General features: G+C 52.1%; 1 protein-coding gene across 1 annotated transcript in view; it reads right to left on the reverse strand.

The window, feature by feature from the left end:
* Positions 1–8,735, reverse strand: part of LOC149331104 (uncharacterized) — a 28,405-nt gene extending 19,670 nt beyond the window's left edge. The window contains exon 1 of the mRNA XM_089556328.1: positions 8,575–8,735. Coding sequence (XP_089412454.1) covers positions 8,575–8,720 — 146 coding nt within the window. The 5' untranslated portion in view covers positions 8,721–8,735. The remainder of the gene's footprint in view (positions 1–8,574) is intronic.
* Between the last annotated feature and the right edge of the window lie 10,905 nt (positions 8,736–19,640).

The following is a 19,640-nucleotide window of genomic DNA, read 5'->3' on the forward strand; positions in this document are numbered from 1 at the left end:
GTCGGAGTGAAAGAAGAAAGAGAATGTGGAGCCGTAATCTAGAAAATGAAAATTGTATTCGAGGAAAGGAATTACGCAGTAACTGTCTCACATATCTCGGTGGACACCCGTCAAAAGCATGACACCTCTGCTGACAAGCTTCGGCTGACAGCCTTCTGTCGACAATGATGGGGTATTAAAGGCCTTCGCCTTAATAGGACATCATCCCAAGTTACCGACTTGACCGACGACTTTACCATCCGGCCGACAGATCCCTATTCTGCCCGCGCGAAGTCTTCAGGCGACAGCTTCAAACGAAATCCCGCAGTTCTTTCCCATACTTACCCAACCTTCTGCTCTCCCAACTGCACAATATCAAGTGGGCCTCCCTATCACCCTCTCCCACTTAATCACTACCGAGGACCACTGGGAGGCTACGCTGCGCCGCTCAGAGCCGGGCCTGCAGACTCGGCTTGTCGAACGGGGTGACTGAGTAGCTTCAAGAGGGTAACAGAATTGAAGCTCACGACCACTCGCCCCAAACATGTCCGACGGAAGAGAATTCAAGCAGAGCTACTTTCAACCAGGGGCCCACTACTCGTCCCAAGAAATGGTTTCTGGTCATGCCACAGCTGCTCATCAGTATCAAGAGGTAGACAACTAAAGTTGGCTGACAAGTCTAATAGAAATGCAAGGAGATGTTGTAGTGCAATTAGTAACTCCAAAAATTTTGTTCTATTTTGCTGCTACCGATCCTAGATTAGTCTAATCTATACAACAATCTATGGCCGATCCTTAAGCAAGAAAACACAGAGGGACTTCGAAACTTCACGCCGGATCCAGCGGTGAAGTGATCGCCGTGTACTCAGTTTGCCACAATGTTGCCGCATTACTACTTTCACTGCAACGCCACTTATTACTCATCAAGCCGTTATAGCATCGTCGATCTTCAAACCGGCACTGTATTCTGAATACTTTGAATGCGAGGGGTCCTTGAAGCCATCAGCGTTGTCATACGCCATAAGAATGGCCTACAGCTTCGGGCACAGAACGTAATTAGTTCACTGAAAGCCTAAGAAAGTTCTCAAGCTGATAATCATGAGACACAATGAAATATCCCAACATACTGTTGCGAGAAAAAAGATATTTCGAGTTATCTACACAACCGAAGGGAACAGCTGCGAGCGGCACCGAGATGATGATGATGATGATGATGTCCTCAGGCTTAATGGTCGAACACAGCGAGAACTTCGTGGTCGTCTTCGTCTGCCTTCCGCTCGTCCAATCACTCAGTGTCGTCGTCGTCTACCCGCTGCAATATCTTAGTAATTCCAGCGATTAACATGAGAGGTGGAAATTGTGAATGGTAAATTGTGGTTTATAGCCCGTAGTGAACATGAGCTGTGAGGGACATCGCAGTGGAGGGACCTGGACACAGGACACTTTACTGTGCGCTAACGTTGCACAGCAAACAGCCGTCTTTGCGTTTCGCCTCCATCGAAATGCGGTCGCCATGGCCGGGATTGAACCGCGGTCCTCCTGCTCGGGCATTCAAAGAACTTCACGCACTGGGCTCTAAGGCAACCAGCGATGTTCTCGTTGAAGAGCAGTTGCCTGGAGGTTTCGTGAGCAATGTGAGTAAATTATCATGCATTTTCCACCCGCCGAAGGTCATGGAGTTCCTATGACTTTTTGCGCCTTAATGTTCAGCGTCTCTGAGAGCACTTCACTGCAGCTGCAGTAATAGGCCCTAAGGTTGTGGCAATGGTGAAATGTCGTAGGTGCAGCGAATCTCACTCCTTAAGCCTGCCAATCGAAAAGGGCTCAACTTAAACTTATACTAAGGATAATGCAGCGAGTTTTGGAAAGGAATAAAGAGGTGTAACGTTAAGAGACATTGGCTAGATTGGGGAAAAAAATAAATGAAAACAACAGTGACCTGACACGTTAAGAGACAGCAAGAGGGAAGAGTGGGTCAGGGAACAACTGCAGGTTAATGACTTCGTAGTCGAAATCGAGAGGAACAAATGGTCTTGGCAGGGTATGCAATACGAAGACCAGATAACCGATGGTCCTTAAAGGCAATCGAATGGATTCGAAAAGAAGGCAAGAGCAGCAGGGGGCAGCAGAAAGTTAGGTGGGCGGATAAGGTTAAGAAGTTTGCGTGGATACGGTGGCCGCAGCTGGCAAAGGACAGGGTTAACTGGGCATGCATGGGAGATGCCTCTGCCCTGCGGTGGGTGTAGTCAGGCTGATGATGATAAGCTACGCCAGGCGCAGTGGGTTGTGTGGAAACCATACTGCAGGGAACGCGTACTTTATTGCTTGGGTGCCGTATTTTTACATTCCAGCAAGTGGCATGAGATGATGCATCCCATACTCATTTTCAAATCACATAGCGTAAGATACAGGTGGAATAATAGCTCTAGTATCCGAGTCAAGAAATGCTATTAGACACGCGCGGCAGAGCCACAGACAGTTCATCGCTTCGGAGCGCGTCACGGGCAGAATGACGCCAGTGCTTTCGTCGGCAGAGGTATTATCGTTGTTCTCTTCTTTTTTGGTCGTCGCTTCGCTGGTTGGAGGCGTCGCAGTCTTCGGTGTATTATACCTTGTTTGCGAGATGGCGGACGGACGGCGAGTTTGACTGCAAGTAGCAAAAAAGTGGAAGACAACTTAATAAAGAGGTAGAAGAAGAGGAGGAGGAGGAATAAGAAGAGGAAGAAGGAAGAAACTTTATATTTAGGCATTTGTGAGCGACCTCAAGTTCGGGATCTTTGTGCCGATGTTTTTAGTCTTTGCTTAGCAGTAATACGTGCTTTGCGCGTCTGGCAAAAATTCGCTGGTCTGATAATGTTGGCACCGCGGTCAGCCTCGCAGTTTCCGAAACAGGCAGCTGTAGTGGGGAAGAACAGGAGGAATGCTCAATCTTCCAGATATACCGGAGAGTTTTAGTATAGCGGATATGTACTAGTTATAGCCAATTACAACTAGCTGTAGCCACATATGTACTAGATATAGCCGGTTACATAGCCCCTGAAAGGAGGTCCTCCAGCCAGTGTCGTCGACCGGTTTTTATGACGTCGCCGTCAATCGTTGGTTGATCCAAGACACTCTAGGTTAATCTTTTGTGAAGTTAGGGTGACACGGAATTAAGTCCGAATTAACCACCACTGGGAGGCCTTACTTTCAGGGTCATTTGCTGCTTCGTTTCCGAGTTGTATACGACTACAGACGTGTGCAGGTTTAATGAATGCCACATGCATGCGTGCAGTACCAGCTGAATGCGCCGCCTGGCCGCATGCCTGCCACTGCACGGGCACAGCCGGCATCCGGTAAACTGTTATACGTCTACGTTAGTATGTCTCCGCGATGCAAAAACTCTGTATTGGAAATTTTCTTTACAGCTAACTAAAGCCATAGAAGGATAGCTCACAAAGCTACTGAGATACCTCCCGCTGAAATCATTGGCGATAGAAGAAAGGATGACGTCAAAACGGATACTGTACCACAAAAAAATATTGTCACGTAGTGGTGACTGCAGTCCGGCGAACAGGAACACAGCGAGAATGTCTTCGAAACGAAACTCTTTATTCGCGCTGTCTTGCGCCCGCAAAGACCTGAATCACTCGGCGGCGGCGTGCAACAAGCGTGCTCGGCGGTCGTCGAACAGAATGCCCGCCGCTGTCGGCCGTGCTCTTTTTAAAGCTGATAGCGAACATTTGAGATAAAGCTTAGGAAGTTACTAGCACCTTATGGCGCAAACTAGAATCGGCTCCGTCCGGATGCGATCAATCGAGATAAATCTAGGCGCGTCTTGCGTCACAAACGAAGCGATAAAGCGGCGCGTCGGCACCCTTGAAACATGAACAAACAAATACTACAAACGAACGCTACAAATATTCGCGGCATTACTCCCCTCTCAAAGAAGCATCGACTCGATGCTTTAGAACATATTGACCGATCTCATCCGCCGCTCTTTGCAGTATTTCTTGCTTGTTTCCCGTCGATCCTTTTGTCGTCCACACTGTGATGTCGTCCGCATAAATTGAATGTTCTACATCTTTGATGTTTTTCAGTCTCCTAGTTAGTCCAATCATTGCTATGTTAAAGAGCAAAGGTGAGATGATGGATCCTTGTGGCGTCCCTTTGTTTGGCGTCGTCTTCTTTTCTGACCTAATGTTGTTGATGCCGATCGTTGCTGTTCTGTTAGACAGGAAGGCCTTTACGTATGCGGAGATCCTCTCCCCACAGTTTGTTGCCGAGAGTTCTGTGAGAATGGCATTGTGGCCGATGTTGTCGAAGGCCCCCTTGAGGTCTACGGCCAAGATTACGCCTTCTCGAGTGCCCGATATTTGTTTTAGTACCGTGTCTCTTAACTGGAGCATCACGTCTTGCGTGGAGAGCCCCGTTCTGAACCCGAACATGGTATCCGGAAACAGACCGTTGTCCTCCATGTAAATGCTCAGTCTAGTCTTGACCACTTTCTCGTATAGTTTACCGAGGCATGAAGTTAGTGAAAAGGGCCTAAGGTTCTCTAAACTGGGTGTTTTTCCTGGTTTAGGTATCACGATAATCTCAGCGTGTTTCCACTCCGCCGGGACCGTGCCCCTTTCCCAGTGCTCGTTGATTAGTCCAGTCAGGCTTTCGATTTGGTCATCACTGAGGTTTCTGATCATTGCATTTGTTACTTGATCTTTTCCCGGTGTTGTGTTCCTTGTGAATGACCTGGCAGCCGCGTATACCTCGTAGTCTTTTATCGGTTCATCCAGCTTCGAGTTCCTTGTCCCTGAATATACCATGGTGCAGGGTGGCACTTGCGTGCTTCCGACGTACTACCTGGACCAAAGAAAATCTGTAATCTGGGCGTCCGTTCCCTGAAAATTGTGCGTGATACGTTCTATCGTTTTGCTGTTTTCTCTTTTCGATTTTGTCGGGTCTATTTAGCGGGATGCAGTGCTCCCCAGAAAAATCAGAATTTATTAGACTTCACAAAAATAGAGAGGACAGGGGGACGATAGAATTAGAGATAGATGGACAACCCGTAAGAAGGACAAATAAGCTTCGCATCTTGGGAATGTGGCTGCAGGAGAAAGGCAAACGGGACCATACCATCCAGCTCTTGGAACACTCCACGAAACAGATATGCAGGATGTTAAGCCGGATTACGAACAAGAGAAAAGGGGTGAAGGAGCGAGATGCGTTACGGATCACTTCTGCGCTCATCATACCGAGGATGACATACGCGCTTCCGTACCTACAACCTAACAAAGGGGAAAAGAAAAAAATGGAAACATGCATCAGAAGGGCGTATAAGCAAGCCTTAGGCGTCATGACCTGCGCCTCGACAGAGAAGCTGATGAACATGGGTGTGTACGGCACCTATGAGGAGCACAGCGAAACCATGCTCAGATTTCAAATAGAAAAACTTAAAAGAACAGCCGCTGGCCGCGCACTACTGGTCAAGCTAGGATACCCGGCAGAAGACGAGGGCGAAGACAAGACAGACATTGACAGCCAAATTAGGAGCACTTTATTGGTTAAACCAGTGCTCAGAAACATGGACCCGAAGAACCACGAAGGAAGATGGGCGGCGAGATCATTGGAGTTGGACAGGTTCCTAAAAAAGAAACAGATGGCTCTGTATGTTGACGCGTCCAAGTACAGAACGAAGGAAAACGCTAGGGCGGTAGCAGTAGTGAACGCCATTGGGAATATAGTTACTGGTGCATGAGTGAGCACAAGGACAACACAAGCAGCGGAAGAGATCGCCATAGCTCTAGCCCTGACTGAAGCCAATCGGCAGGGACTGAGTTACTGGATAGCCACGGATTCTCAGGCTGCAGCAAGGGCATACAGAGATGGAAGGATCGGCCGAAAAGCCGCGAGTATTCTCTTCCAACAAAAACAACACAGACATGGATCAAACAATACAAACATTCAACACACCATCATTTGGGTCCCTGACACTGGGGTTGAGGGAAATCTCATGGCAGACACCGTTGTCCGAGGGTTCACGAACCGGAGGGCGGGTTTGCCTGTCGAACCCTTCAGCACGCCAGAATCTTACGGGGAGGCAATGAAGGCGTTGTTGGGAGCGCGCAAGAAGTACTCGGCTCCGGCGGATATCCTCGACAGAGAGCAGGCCACCACGCTCAGACGACTGCAAACAGACACATACCCAAGCAGAGCCATGTATCACAAAATGTGGCCGAACAGATACGCGAAAGAGTGCGTGTGGTGTGGGGGTTACGCCACAACGTACCACGCCACCTGGGGCTGCGAAAAAAGCCCTTTACTACCAAAGGTAAATAGCCCTAGTCTAGAGCAGTGGGAGGCCCTCCTGGCTGACTCCGACCCGAGCACACAGCTTATGCTGGTGACGAGGGCCAAGGCAGCGGCGGAGGCCAACGGGATCCTGGACTAGGGAAGACCGACCACTGAAGCTCCACATCTATCTATCCCCATCCCCCTACTCCCTAACTCTTCCTTCTGAAAAAAAAAATAAATGTTTTCACTACTACTACTACTAGAACATAATGCGGCTATAAACAATCAAAAAAGTACCGACGATTACGTTACTTCCTAATGCGAAATTTGAGCGCAGCAAATAAGCTGTTTCACCTTTTCGATAGATTGAGGCAAAGAAATCGAGCAACACATGTATGCGCTATCACAGAATTTTTTTTTATTTTTCACACGTATTCGCAATTTCGGCTCGGGCGGTGCACATATACAGATCCGCCGCCACCGATCTGGCTCTCTGGTTGCCACCGCACAGGGGTTGCATTGGAGGAGGAGCGAAGAAAGGAATTAAGTTCGAGCCGGCGCTTTGACAACCGAAGACTCGCAGGAAGAGGGGGGAGGGGGGCGGCGTGTACACCCAGCGGCAAACGATGGGGGCAGAAGCGCGCGCAGCAAGCGGACAACACGATAAAGGGAGGAGGGAAGAGATAGCAGCGACTGACTGATGCCGCTGACGCCGATAGCGCTGGGGGGATGAAAGGGGGGCGGAGCTGGTTACGAGACCGACTACAACGCCGACGCCGACGACGACGCGAAACCCAGGAATGGACGCCAAAGAGCTGCGCTCTAAAACGGATTGTGCAAAAAATTACCGATGATTACGTTACTTCCTAATGCGAAATTTGAGCGCAGCAAATAAGCTGTTTCACCTTTTCGATAGATTGAGGCAAAGAAATCGAGCAACACATGTATGCGCTATCACAGAATTTTTTTTTTAGCAGACGGAGGACTTCCATCGGTCGTCTCGCTCATGGCTCAGAAAGAACTGGCATATAATTTCGCAGTGGCGAACGGCAGCGGCAATTTCGGCTCGGGCGGTGCACATATACAGATCCGCCGCCACCGATCTGGCTCTCTGATTGCCACCGCACAGGGGTTGCATTGGAGGAGGAGCGAAGAAAGGAATTAAGTTCGAGCCGGCGCTTTGACAACCGGAGACTCGCAGGAAGAGGGGGGAGGGGGGCGGCGTGTACACCCAGCGGCAAACGATGGGGGCAGAAGCGCGCGCAGCAAGCGGACAACACGATAAAGGGAGGAGGGAAGAGATAGCAGCGACTGACTGATGCCGCTGACGCCGATAGTGAGTCAACCCCAGCTGCGGATGAAAGGGGGGCGGAGCTGGTTACGAGGCCGACGACAACGACAACGCCGACGACGACGCGAAACCCAGGAACGGACGCCAAAGAGCTGCGCTCTAAAATAAACACCGAATGTGGAAACACGGCGTCCTCGAGCGTGCATGATAGGGCTTTAGGCGTACGACATGGACTACTTCTGGTCGTACGCGGCGTCGCTGGGATGCAGTCATTTGGTCAGGGACGACTTCATAGTCCAATCCACCTAGCCGACGAAGAACCTTGTACGGGCCGAAATAGCGGCGCAAAAGCTTTTCACTCAATCCTCGGCGGCGAATGGGCGTCCAAACCCACACTCGGTCTCCTGGCTTGAATTCCGCGTTGCGTCTTCGTAGGTTGTAGCGTCTGGCGTCGGTCCGCTGCTGGTCTTTGATCCTTAATCGGGCAGGCTTCTTCTGCGCGTTGAAGGTAGGCGGCGACGTCGACGTTATCTTCCTCGGTAACGTTCGGCAGCATGGCGTCCCAGGTCTTGTGTTCAGCAATATGCTCTAGTGTCTTCTCCTTAATTATACCACTTCCTGGCGGTCGACTAAACAACAGTATAGAGAACGGTATTGTTAGAAGAATGTTTTCCCTTAGGACAAGTTAAAGGTGACCAAATATTGCTCAATTCCGGCAAAAACGACAAAAATTCTCTAGTGTTTTCAAAATGGTTTGGTTTGGTTTATGGGGTTTAACGTCCCAAAGCAAGTCAGGCTATGAGAGACGCCGTAGTGAAGGGCTCCAGAAATTTCGACCATCTGCGGTTCTTTAACGTGCACTGACATCGCACAGTACATGGGCCTCTAGAATTTCGCCTCAATCGAAATTGAACCGCTGCGGCCGGGATCGAACCCGCGTCTCTCGGGTCCGCAGCCAAGCACCATAACCACTGAGCCACCGCGGCGTCTGTTTTTAAAATTAATTGCGTTCGCGAACTAAAGCAAACGCTCACATGGAGGCGTTGAGATAGAAATAGGAGGAGGCAGTGACGTCGTCATCTTCGGTGGCACGAAGACCGAGCCAGCCAGAGTGATGCACTATGATGGTGACGACCAGGAGGAGTGTCACGGCGCCTGTCAGGAGGACGACGCCCAACATGACAAGGCCGAATCGTTTCCTCTCGTACTCCGCGTCGTTGGGAGGACCCTACGAAGAGATCGCGGAACGGGTGTTTTAAACGCCTTATCAATTGCTTTCGCCGACGTCATAGCAGGAGAAGTCTTGAGAGATTAAAACCATGGTTAAATGAGCAAACTGGAATAGACAGTGCAACGGTCGGGGTGACCGCATGACTACAGCGGCCACGCTAGCAGCGCCCCCTTACAAGAGCCTCCGATCGCAGCGTCGAGCGGGAGGATCACCACGGCGCTCTGCTGATTTCAAGCGGCAGCATTTTATCGCCGAACTCACTATCTGCCGAATGGCTGCGAAAACAAATGTCTTGTCGTTTTATGCGCCCTGCACGGGGTGAAACACAAGTTACCAACTATGTCCGCAGACCACCTCAGCAAGGACATGGAAACCTGTTCAAGAGGGCGACAGCAGCGCCGCCGCTTCTTTCACCAGCCCGGATCGTCACTGACGGGGTCTGGCGCCCAGTGCGTAATTGCGAAAGCCAATTGAGTTTTTCATCGAGGCACTGGTAGGGACGGCTAATGTTACATTTCAGTGGCCACAACAGCACCATTTGCGGAGCACCTGCTTCCTCTTTTGCTCTAGCTCTGATGAACAAGCTGCCGCTTGCATAGGAATGACCGGATGCGACATGCTAGTGCCCTGGCATTCCAAGTCAATCACAGCATGTTGTGAAGAGCATTTACAAGACAAACACTACAAGGCAAAAGAAGTACACGGGAGAAGGGCTTACTTTCATCTGCCTTTATTTGCTAAATGAAAAGAAAATAGCTCTGGTTTAATGACGTCCCGCCCTGTTTGCCTTGTAAGTGCGCTTTTCAAGTTCCTGAAACTATGAGACATCTAGCCCTTCTGCAAGTTTTGTTGAGTCACCTTCTTTTTTTCTATTCCTTTTTGTTTTTTTCGCTGACTGGCTGAAGACAGGCTAGGACTCCATCATCACTGAGCTTCAAGTAATGATCAAGAGGAAACAGGAAGCGCGCCGTCGAATTCTGTTTCATTAAACCTAAGGATTACTATAAAAAGCAATCGTTATAATATGCCGACCGTTGAATCCCTCAGTTTGGGGCCATGAGCTTAAGACACCGCAGACGCATACGCTGGAACCGTGGCTGCTAAACAGTCGCCTATTGGGGCCACTTGCCGTAGGCAGGTCCTCCGTGCGAAGCGTCTCCATGACCAGACACCCGTGCTCGTCGAGAACGAACCGGGGCAGATCATAGCGCACGAGCTTCGGGTTGCGCTTCTTGTCCGGAAAGGGGAGCTTGCTGAGAGACATGGTCTTCACCTCTGCGTCGAGAGTAGCGCAGGCATAGATGTTTAGAAGTTGAGAAAGTGTCTCGATGTTTAGGTTTTTGTGTTCACACATTCGCCGCGAGTAGCGTGATAATACTGCGAAACTTTGCTCTATCTGGTACTGCACCGAGAGCTGTGTGAAGGACTGTCTGCGCGGTAAACGATGCCGGGGTGTTTCGTAACTAAAGACACCCGCGTGCATCTCACAGTTTTCTTTTTTTACTGTGATAGCAGTAACAGTGCCACTTGGTGAAAATGCCGGCGGTATCTGTGTGAAGAAAGGAAATTTCCTTTGCGTGTAAAGCCTCTGTGATTGAAGCCTGTACACTCCAGGAGCACCGCCCACCAGCCAAGTTTTGGTGAGTATGCACGAGAGCTCTGGCGACTAATATTTGAGCCTGCGGAGTATGTACGTCAGTGCCATTGTCGAAATTCTTAACTTTCGATTATGCATCCTGGTCTACCCAAAGTTTGTCTTGGAAAACTTGTCATCCCCCTGTCAGGCCCACGTCATCGCTAGTGACAATCGCGGCGATTATAGACGATATCGAAACTATAGGTCTGTTCCGATAATGCATTTGCCAGCTATTCCAGGCACAGCCGCTAGCCTTGCAACTAGCAGTCTTTGCTTGGCTTTGAATTGACATTGCCACAGAAATCATAACTAAATAATGCGCTTGCCTCTGAAGGAGTATAAATTTGCCAGACTAATGGGGTGTCTGAGAAGATAACATAATGAGCGGAAAGGAGCCGCGGTATTAGACCAGAATACTCCGCGTTCGTTCGTTCGTTCCGTTCGTTTCGTTCGTTTCGTTTCGTTTCGTCTCGTCTCGTCTCGTCTCGTCTCGTCTCGTCTCGTCTCGTTTCGTTTCGTTTCGTTTCGTTTCGCTTCGCTTCGCTTCGCTTCGTTTCGTTTCGTTTCGTTTCGTTTCGTCCGTCCGTCCGTCTGTCCGTCCGTCCGTTCGTTCGTTCGTTCGTTCGTTCGTTCGTTCGTTCGTTCGTTCGTTCGTTCGTTCGTTCGTTCGTTCGTTCGTTCGTAACGTACCTTGCAAAAAAAACTCTGCCTCTCCCGTAACCGAGAGTAGAGTAAGCATGAAATGTTTACGGGCATAATGCGAAGCGCGCGCGGACACGACGAGACGCTGGCCTGACAAGAATGTATATGCAGCGCGTTCGAAACTGTCCGCAGTGCGTAGAGGCGAAAGCGTTTTCAGCACCACTTTGCGTATGTGACACTGGTGATGTTACCACTGGATTACGTCACACATAATTCATGACGAAGTAATGACAAATTACTGATTAGTGTGTAATGACTGATTAATCACTAAATACTTATAAACTGCTAATTAATGACGCTTAAGCTTCGCCTTTAGGAGTGGAACGCGACAGCGTGTTGTAGCGCTGCCAGGCAGTCTGCGGAACACCACCACCCGCTCGGCGTGATGCCTCGTCCTTTGAACGCGACGCTTTTTGAGGAAAGGAAATTACGCAGTAATTCTCTGCCATCTCGGTGGACACCCGAGCCGCACCTTACAGGAAGGTAGGAACGCCACCACCCGTTCGGCGCGATGCCTTGCCCTTTGAACGCAACGTTTTTTGAGGACAGGAAATGGAGCAGTAATTCTCTGTCATCGCGGTGGACACCCGAACCGCACCGTAAAGCATTTCATGCTTAAATATTGTGGCATGTATGTGCTTTCTGCACGCGTTATTAGAAATCGTAAATTATAATTTCATGCGTTATCAAACGACCGCTCGACTGATATCTTGATAAACATTGAGAAGGCAGGCACTGGCAGCAGTTATTTTTTGTGACTCGTTTGGAGACCAACCGGCGCTTGCATGCCGGTTGCGTAGGAGGGCTTAGAGAGTCTCGTTAAATCTCGTGAAGTCTCGTACGGTGCCCGGATGCCGTTACGCTGCCCGTCGAGCCAGCGGATCATCGAGCTTTTCCTGTCCAGGTGGGCCCCCGGATCCAGCGTCCCGGAGGTCCTGCCTGCCGTCCTGCTGCCCGGCGCCGCGCTCCTGCCGTGGTGACCCGGGCCCCGTCGCGATGGAGAGACCCTGCCCTGCAGTGCGCCCCACAAAGGCGCAATGCTTTTTGTTTACTGTGCCGGAACCTGGGTCCGTATTACCGAACTTTGTCAAAAACCTGTCAAAAGTTATTGACAGTGACGTCAAAATGACGAAACAATGTGACGTCGACGCCTGACGCAAAATTGACGCAACGAGGAATCAGCCAATTACAGCAGAGCGGCGCCCCGAATCATTTGCCTGCACGACGAGGGACCGTCTGCTAAATTTTTGGTAAACGAGTAAAGAAATGCACAGCGATAAAAATAATTATTATTTTATTTTGCCAAAAAATGATGTTTAAAGCTAAAAAATATTAACAAAAACAAGAAGCGCAAGAAGTTAGGCTATTAAATTTCCTGGTGGGTAACTATTGCTGCCGCGGGGGTGCGCAGACGGCGGTAAAATGTCAACAAGCCGCTTTGCACGGAAACAGCTGTTCCACGCCTTGATACTGTTTTCTTACGCGGCGTCGAAAATCAAGGTACTGTGCGGTTGATCTAAGTGCGAAAAAATCGACGAAGCCAACTTGTTAAGGTCTGTGTTGTTCGGCTCTTACGATCGATGACAAAAGTGTCAAAGCGTGAAGCGTTGTATGTGATGTGTGGTCGTCTGTTTATTTTTCCTCGACCGGACGACCACGAAGTGCGATTTGCAGGGGAAAATAAAGTTATTTGCCAGCATAAGCATGTTTTATTTGTATGTAGCTGTGGCACAGAGGTGTCGTCGGCTGCCGAAGCTTGCATGAAAGCCGCCGGTAGCAAATAACCGCTGCCACCCGCCGCTGCACCGACAGCGCATTCGCACGCAAACCTCCAAATTCATCGGCGAGTTCGTCGCATAGCCACACCGCAGTCTGCCTCTCCAGTCGAAAAAGGCGTCGGAACAGCTCGTCCGGCAAGTCAAACGCGTCTTCGTGCGCCCTCCTTCGCCGTTGCTCGCGTCGCCGCAGCCGCCTCAGCCACATACGACGCCGCTGCCGCCGCCGCCATTTTCTGTCAAAAACGGAACGGTCCAATTTTGACCGCCTCGAAGCCGTCAAAAAAAATCGTCAAAATGCGCCTGCATAATTAGGCGTGCAACGTCACCACTTCTGTCATGTCCGTGACGTAAACGACAGCCACCCATGACGCAAGAAAGCAACATGGCCGCCGGCCACGGCCGACCAATAGGAGCGCGGCTACGGCGGGGCTTTTTGACGAGTTTTTGACGCGTTTTTGACAAGTTTTTGATTTGACAGTTCCGTAATACCGCCCCTGCTCCGGCCGATCGCCTCATCGACCTGCTCGAGGAGGTGCTCGGAGTCGGGGGGCTGACATATTTGCAGCACCTTGGTGGTTTACGTTTCCTGGCGGCCGTGGCTTCCATGGCGCAGGCAGCGAAAATGGTGGCGTTGGGCTCGCTGCTCATCGCCGGAAAGGAGGTGCCACTGGAGCAGATGGGGGTTGCAGTGGTTGGTTGGTTGGTTGGTAACAACTTTATTCATAGTCCTGCAGAGCTTTCGCCGACGGGGCCTTAGGTCTCCCACGTGGGGACGTCGAGGCGCTGCCTCGCCGTCGCCTCGCGGGCCTGCTGGACGGCCCAGAGTTGGTCCCCGAGGCTGGGGCTGCGCAAGGCAGCGGCCAACCGCGGCGGGAGGGTTCCGGAATTAGCACCGTGAAGGTTTTTGTTACAGTCCCAGAGCATGTGAGTTAAAGTGGCTACATTGGCGTTGCAGACCTTGCATATATTTGTCGGGTATGTACCGGGGTAAAGCCTGTGGTATAGCTCCGGGTTGGGGTACGTGAGCGTCTGCAGTTGTCTGAGGGTCACCGCGTGCGCCCTGTCCAGCTTGTCGCTGGGTTCCAGTGGTGCACGTGACGGTTTTCCGTCTCCCCCCGTGCGTCAGCGACGAGGAAATCGCCGCGGCGTTCCAACCGTACGGGAAGGTGCGCGCCATCACCGAGGTCGCCTTCCAGTCCACGGCCACGGGAACGGGACGCGCCTGGTGAAGCTCGAGATGACCCGGGCTCCGCCGAACTTCCTGACGGTGGCCGGTGTTCGAGCCATGATTGAATACCGAGGCATGAAACGCGTTGTTACGTCTGGCTTTCGTCGTGGGGAAGACAACGACATGGCAGCAGCGAAACGCCAACAAACCCCGAGACGCGCGTTGGGTGAACGCCTGGATTGCCACGGAAGCCGCGTCCGTCTACCCGGTTGAGCGAGCGTTTCCCGTACACCGAGTGTGAACGCGCGTTCGAAACGCGCGCGAACGCCGCTCATGGACATTTCGGCGTCTGCGCTACGTGGTTGGCATCGTTCCCCTCTCCCAGCGCGTGACGACGGCGTGATCTCTCGGGAGTGAGTGAGTGCTGCGTGTCGGTGATTGGTGCCAGCGAAACCCGGCCCCCATCTAGGGACCCTAGGGAAGAGAACTCTTAAAAAGCCGGCAGCGGCACGGCCGAAGAGCTTTTGTCATCATGGTCTCCTGTTGAGCTGTCGTGATGCAGCGTTCCTGCAGCTCACTTGTAAATATTCCTGTATAAAGTCCTCTAATTGTCTTTTCCCAGCAGCCTCGTCTCAGACGTCCCTCATTCTCTCTCCGGCACACGACCATGCTACCTCGTCTTTAACAAACTGGTGGCAGCGGTGGGATGCTGCTACCTCGTATCTAACAAACTGGTTGGCAGCGGTGGGACGCGAAACATCGGACGCCGGCGGAGAGTTGCGGACAACGGGACGCTGAGCAGCAGAACGGCGAGTCGGGGGCAGTGCAACAGCCCTTTGTGATGACTGGTTGCCTGCAGCGGACCGACTGCGCTGGATTCTTGGCTGCGAGGTTTGGTGAGTGCGGGACTTTCTTCTGCTGAGTTTTGCCAGGCTTTTGTTAGTGTCAGGAACAGAGCTGGTAATTGGGTTGTCGTTGCTGCTGGGTTAGTTGCAGCAAGACAATAGCGGGCAGTAGAGAGCTCTCGCCCCTCACCGCAGCTGGTACACAGCCTGCAGCATTCGCAATGCAGAAACAGTCACAGCAGCAGAGGAGGTTGCCATTGCGCTAGCGCTAGCTGACCCTAATACCAAAGTCGTCATCAGTGATTCTCAACAGGCTATTCGCAACTACGATGCTGGCCGTATCTCTTGCCAGGCGTCACACATTCTCCTTTCTACTGCACCCTCTTCCAACTCTCGCGTACTTCTTTGGGCCCCAGCCCACGAGTCGCTCAGCGGAAACGCACAGGCGCACACTCTCGCCCGAGATCTCAGCTGCCGAGCAGAGTGTATGATCGGCCTCCCTGCTTCCTCTGACACTAATATCTCACGCGCTTCTCTACTCACCACTTACACGGACATACTACAGCACTACCGGCTCGAAAGATGTCTCTATCCTTCCGCACACCGTGATCTAACAAGACGCGAGGCCGTCCAATGGCGCAAACTACAAACTGGCAGTTTTCCGTACCCCCTCTTATACAGCAAGATCTTTCCACAACAGATAGACCCCATGTGCAAACACTGCTCAACTCCAGCCACTCTCATACACATGGTGTGGACTTGTACACATTACAACACAAACAACCCAAACACCCCAGAGACGTGGGAGTCTCTCCTGCGTACTTCCGAGCCGGCAGACCAACGCCGGCTTATCCAGCGCGCGGTGGAGGCCGCGACATCCCAAGGGATCCCCGCCGACCTCCTCTAGGCCAGCGCAACCGGTCCCTAGACTGGTCCCCTGTTTTGGGAGCAATAAAAGAATTTACCACCACCACGGGCAGTAGAGAAGCAGCACTCGGAGCAGCCATGGATTTGAAGACGCTGCGCAAACCAAAGTTACTGGAGCTTGCGAAAGAGTTTGGTCTGGAGGTATCAGACAAACTCAGAAAACCAGAACTGCTGAAGGCTATTCTTGCGTTAGAGGCTGAAGATGACGAGCTTGCGGAATGCCTTGAGACCATTGAGGAGAGGGAATTGGCAAAAAGAGAACAAGAGGAACTCGAACGTAAAGAAAAACAAGAGAAAGAGGAACGCGAACGTAAAGAAAAACAAGAGAAAGAGGAACGCGAACGTAAAGAAAAACAAGAGAAAGAGGAACTTGAACATAAAGAAAAACAAGAGAAAGAGGAACGCGAGCGTCAATACGCTTTGGAAAGGAAGCGTCTCGACATGGAGATGGAACGCGAAAGAGAGCAGCGGCAACAGGAATACGAAAGAGAGATGCGGGAACTCACACGTGAACTTAACGCGATCAGAAGTATGAGAACGCGATCTCGCTTAAGAGTTTTCAGAAAAGGGGAAAATTTCAGAACTTTTCTGGAAAATTTTGAGAGAATTTGCATGGAGGAGCAGCTAGATCAGGATTATTGGCCAATTGTGTTGATGGGATTCCTCCCATGTGAACCTTGTAATGTTTGGGCGAGGTTGTCTGACGAGGATGCCCACAACTATGCGATAACCAAAAGTGCGCTCCTCCGATACTTTCGAATTCCCGCGGAGGCAGATTTGGAAGGCCAAATTGACGGTGGTAAGCTACACCGCTATAGTGTCAGGGACAGAGTTAGAAGCTCCGCTCAGTCGCCGGATGACACGAGTGCTGTTCAGAAGTGGCGGCATAGGACAGGTTTGGTCCAGGAAAGAAAGGCGACTTCGGCAGCGAGGACCGAGGAGTTCGGTCAAAAAGCTAGCGAAGAGTGCAGATCCACAAGCCGTGAGGGCTTGGGGGATAATGTAAGCACTAAGGCTAGCAACGAGGAAGAGTGCAGATCCACAAGCCGTGAGGGCTTGGGGGATAATGTAGGCACTATGGCTAGCAATGAGGAAGAGTGCAGATCCACAAGCCGTGAGGGCTCGGGCGGTAATGTAGGCACTAAGGCTAGCAACGAGGAAGAGTGCAGATCCGCCAGCCATGAGGGCTCGGGCGATAATGCAGGCACTGCTAAAAATAAGGAAAGGGGCAATGCGTTGGTTTTGAGCCCAGAAAGCATGCACTTTCCGGGAAGGAGGCTGATTGCTGCGATCGAGAAGGTAGTACCCAGGACAATAACGCTACGTTAGCCGAACAGCGTCTCATAGTTCAAGTTCCGGGAAAGAGCGTTAGGGTATTAGGATCGATTAGCAAGCCTCAGGGTAGTAAGTTATGCCCAGCCGAAATTGAAGGGCAGTCGGGACACTTAAGTGCTGCGACACGCAGTGACTCATCGAAAGAGCGAGCCGATAGTTCGAATTCTAGTAGAAAAGGCGGCTCGCTGCTGAGTCAAAAAGCTGATGAGAAGGCTGAGTGCCCCGCGAGAAAGGGAGACGCGCAGGACGGAACAGCTAAGAAAGTTTCCGGAAGGCGACCGCGCGCAAGGAGAGCCATGCAAAAGGGCAGTCTGGACAGAAAGGACAAAGGACGGGCCCAAAGCATCGTAAGGGTGAAGGCCGGTCAACCATGTAATGCTCCAAGACTGTCATCGCGGCACGCCAGATGCGATAAGCGCCGTACAAAGGCCAGACTGGCTAGGCGTGTACAGACAGCGCGAAAGCCAGCTGACCCATTGTGGCGACGCTGCGGTAGCAGAACGCGTGAAACTTGCAGCCGCCCACAGAGAAGAACGCCCTGCTACCTCACGAGGGAACGCCGCAGAACGTGTTCCAGTCGAAGGACATTGCCGAATCGAGAAAGGAGTTCTCGTAGGCGTTTCCTTCATGCGCGACCGTCAACACCTCGCATTCAAATGTTCAGACGCTACTCAGGTGGTGTAGACACGCGGCCGGGGTGCGGAACAAATCGTAGTTGCATGGCGTCTGAGGCTCGCAGGTGTCGAAGAGCAGTTGATTTTTGTCGATTGTCGGCTTCTAAAGCCACTGTTGGTGTGCGTCCGCGCAGGGCGCGGTTGAAGAATAGGCGACCCCTTTGAGCCGCGGCGCGGCTCGTTAGCAGCAGATTGCGAGGATGTCTCTGCTGTTTGATTTTTCTTTTTTGAGTGATTCCTGCTGAAAAAAAAGTTTAGCAGAAAATGAAGGAGAAACAAGCGCGTTCGTAATTGTCGGGGTCATTACGAATCGGAATACATCACAAAAAGGGGAGTCTCAAAGGTAATGCCGATAGCTTAAGTTGAGGTCCCTAGCGCAATAGTCAGCATCATAGTTGCAGTTTACTGGTGGTTTTTCTTCCTGATGTAGGATTTTGAACCGATTGGTTTTGTTTGTTTTAAAATTGAGATGCGCTTTGTGGTGTAATGTGCCGATTTGTGGGCATTTTCTCAGTGCTGCGGAACTACTCCCAGGGATTGATTGGGTTGTAAGAGGGAAAGAGCCTGGCATCGCTTAGTGGGGATTGTGTCGTGCTTGCGGACTGAGCGGTCGGGTTTTCGGCGTGGTTCTAACGCTAGCGGAGCACGAGTCACTTTGCAGTGCCCTTTGGGAACCTGCACCTGCAAAGGAAGACTTCGGGGTGCGCTGAGCTCCAGAACCGCCGAGAGAGAACCGACTCCGGTTGAGACCAGCCTCAAGCGACATCCCTCCGGACAGCGGATGCTGTCCCCTGTCCATCGGGATCTCCTTCCCCCGGCGGGGCAGTCTGTTACGTCTGGCTTTCGTCGTGGGGAAGACAACGACATGGCAGCAGCGAAACGCCGACAAACCCCGAGACGCGCGTTGGGTGAACGCCTGGATTGCCACGGAAGCCGCGTCCGTCTGCCCGGTTGAGCGAGCGTTTCCCGTACACCGAGTGTGAACGCGCGTTCGAAACGCGCGCGAACGCCGCTCATGGACATTTCGGCGTCTGCGCTACGTGGTTGGCATCGTTCCCCTCTCCCAGCGCGTGACGACGGCGTGATCTCTCGGGAGTGAGTGAGTGCGTGCGTGTCGGTGATTGGTGCCAGTGAAACCCGGCCCCCATCTAGGGACCCTAGGGAAGAGAACTCTTAAAAAGCCGGCAGCGGCACGGCCGAAGAGCTTTTGTCATCATGGTCTCCTGTTGAGCTGTCGTGATGCAGCGTTCCTGCAGCTCACTTGTAAATATTCCTGTATAAAGTCCTCTAATTGTCTTTTCCCAGCAGCCTCGTCTCAGACGTCCCTCATTCTCTCTCCGGCACACGACCATGCTACCTCGTCTTTAACAAACTGGTGGCAGCGGTGGGATGCTGCTACCTCGTCCCTAACAGCGTCTGTTCCCGGTGCGGCGCCGAGGGCCACTTCGGCGCTACGTGTAAGGCGGTGCGCTGCGGCCGGTGCGGCGCGTACGGACACATCGGCGCCAACTGCAAGCCGGTATGCAAGAGGTGCGGAGGCGACCACCCGTCCTCCGACTGCGTCGTGCCGCGGTCCTACGCGGCGGCCGCGGCTGCTGCGGCAGCCAGACCTTCCCAGGAGCCTGGTGTGCAACCCGGGCCGAAGGCGACACCTGAGGGGGCTGGCGCCGGTTCGAGCGGCGCGGCACAGGAGGCGGCGGCGAGCCCTCTCGAGGGGGCTGACGTGCGGGACGACGCCGCGACCAAGCCCGATGACGACCAGGCGGGCACGGAGACGGCGGGCACCTCGTCCGGCCAATCCGCG

The sequence above is a fragment of the Amblyomma mixtum genome, chromosome 8, assembly GCF_055824585.1.
Source record: "Amblyomma mixtum isolate Tamu chromosome 8, ASM5582458v1, whole genome shotgun sequence".
In the NCBI taxonomy this organism is placed as follows: domain Eukaryota; kingdom Metazoa; phylum Arthropoda; class Arachnida; order Ixodida; family Ixodidae; genus Amblyomma; species Amblyomma mixtum.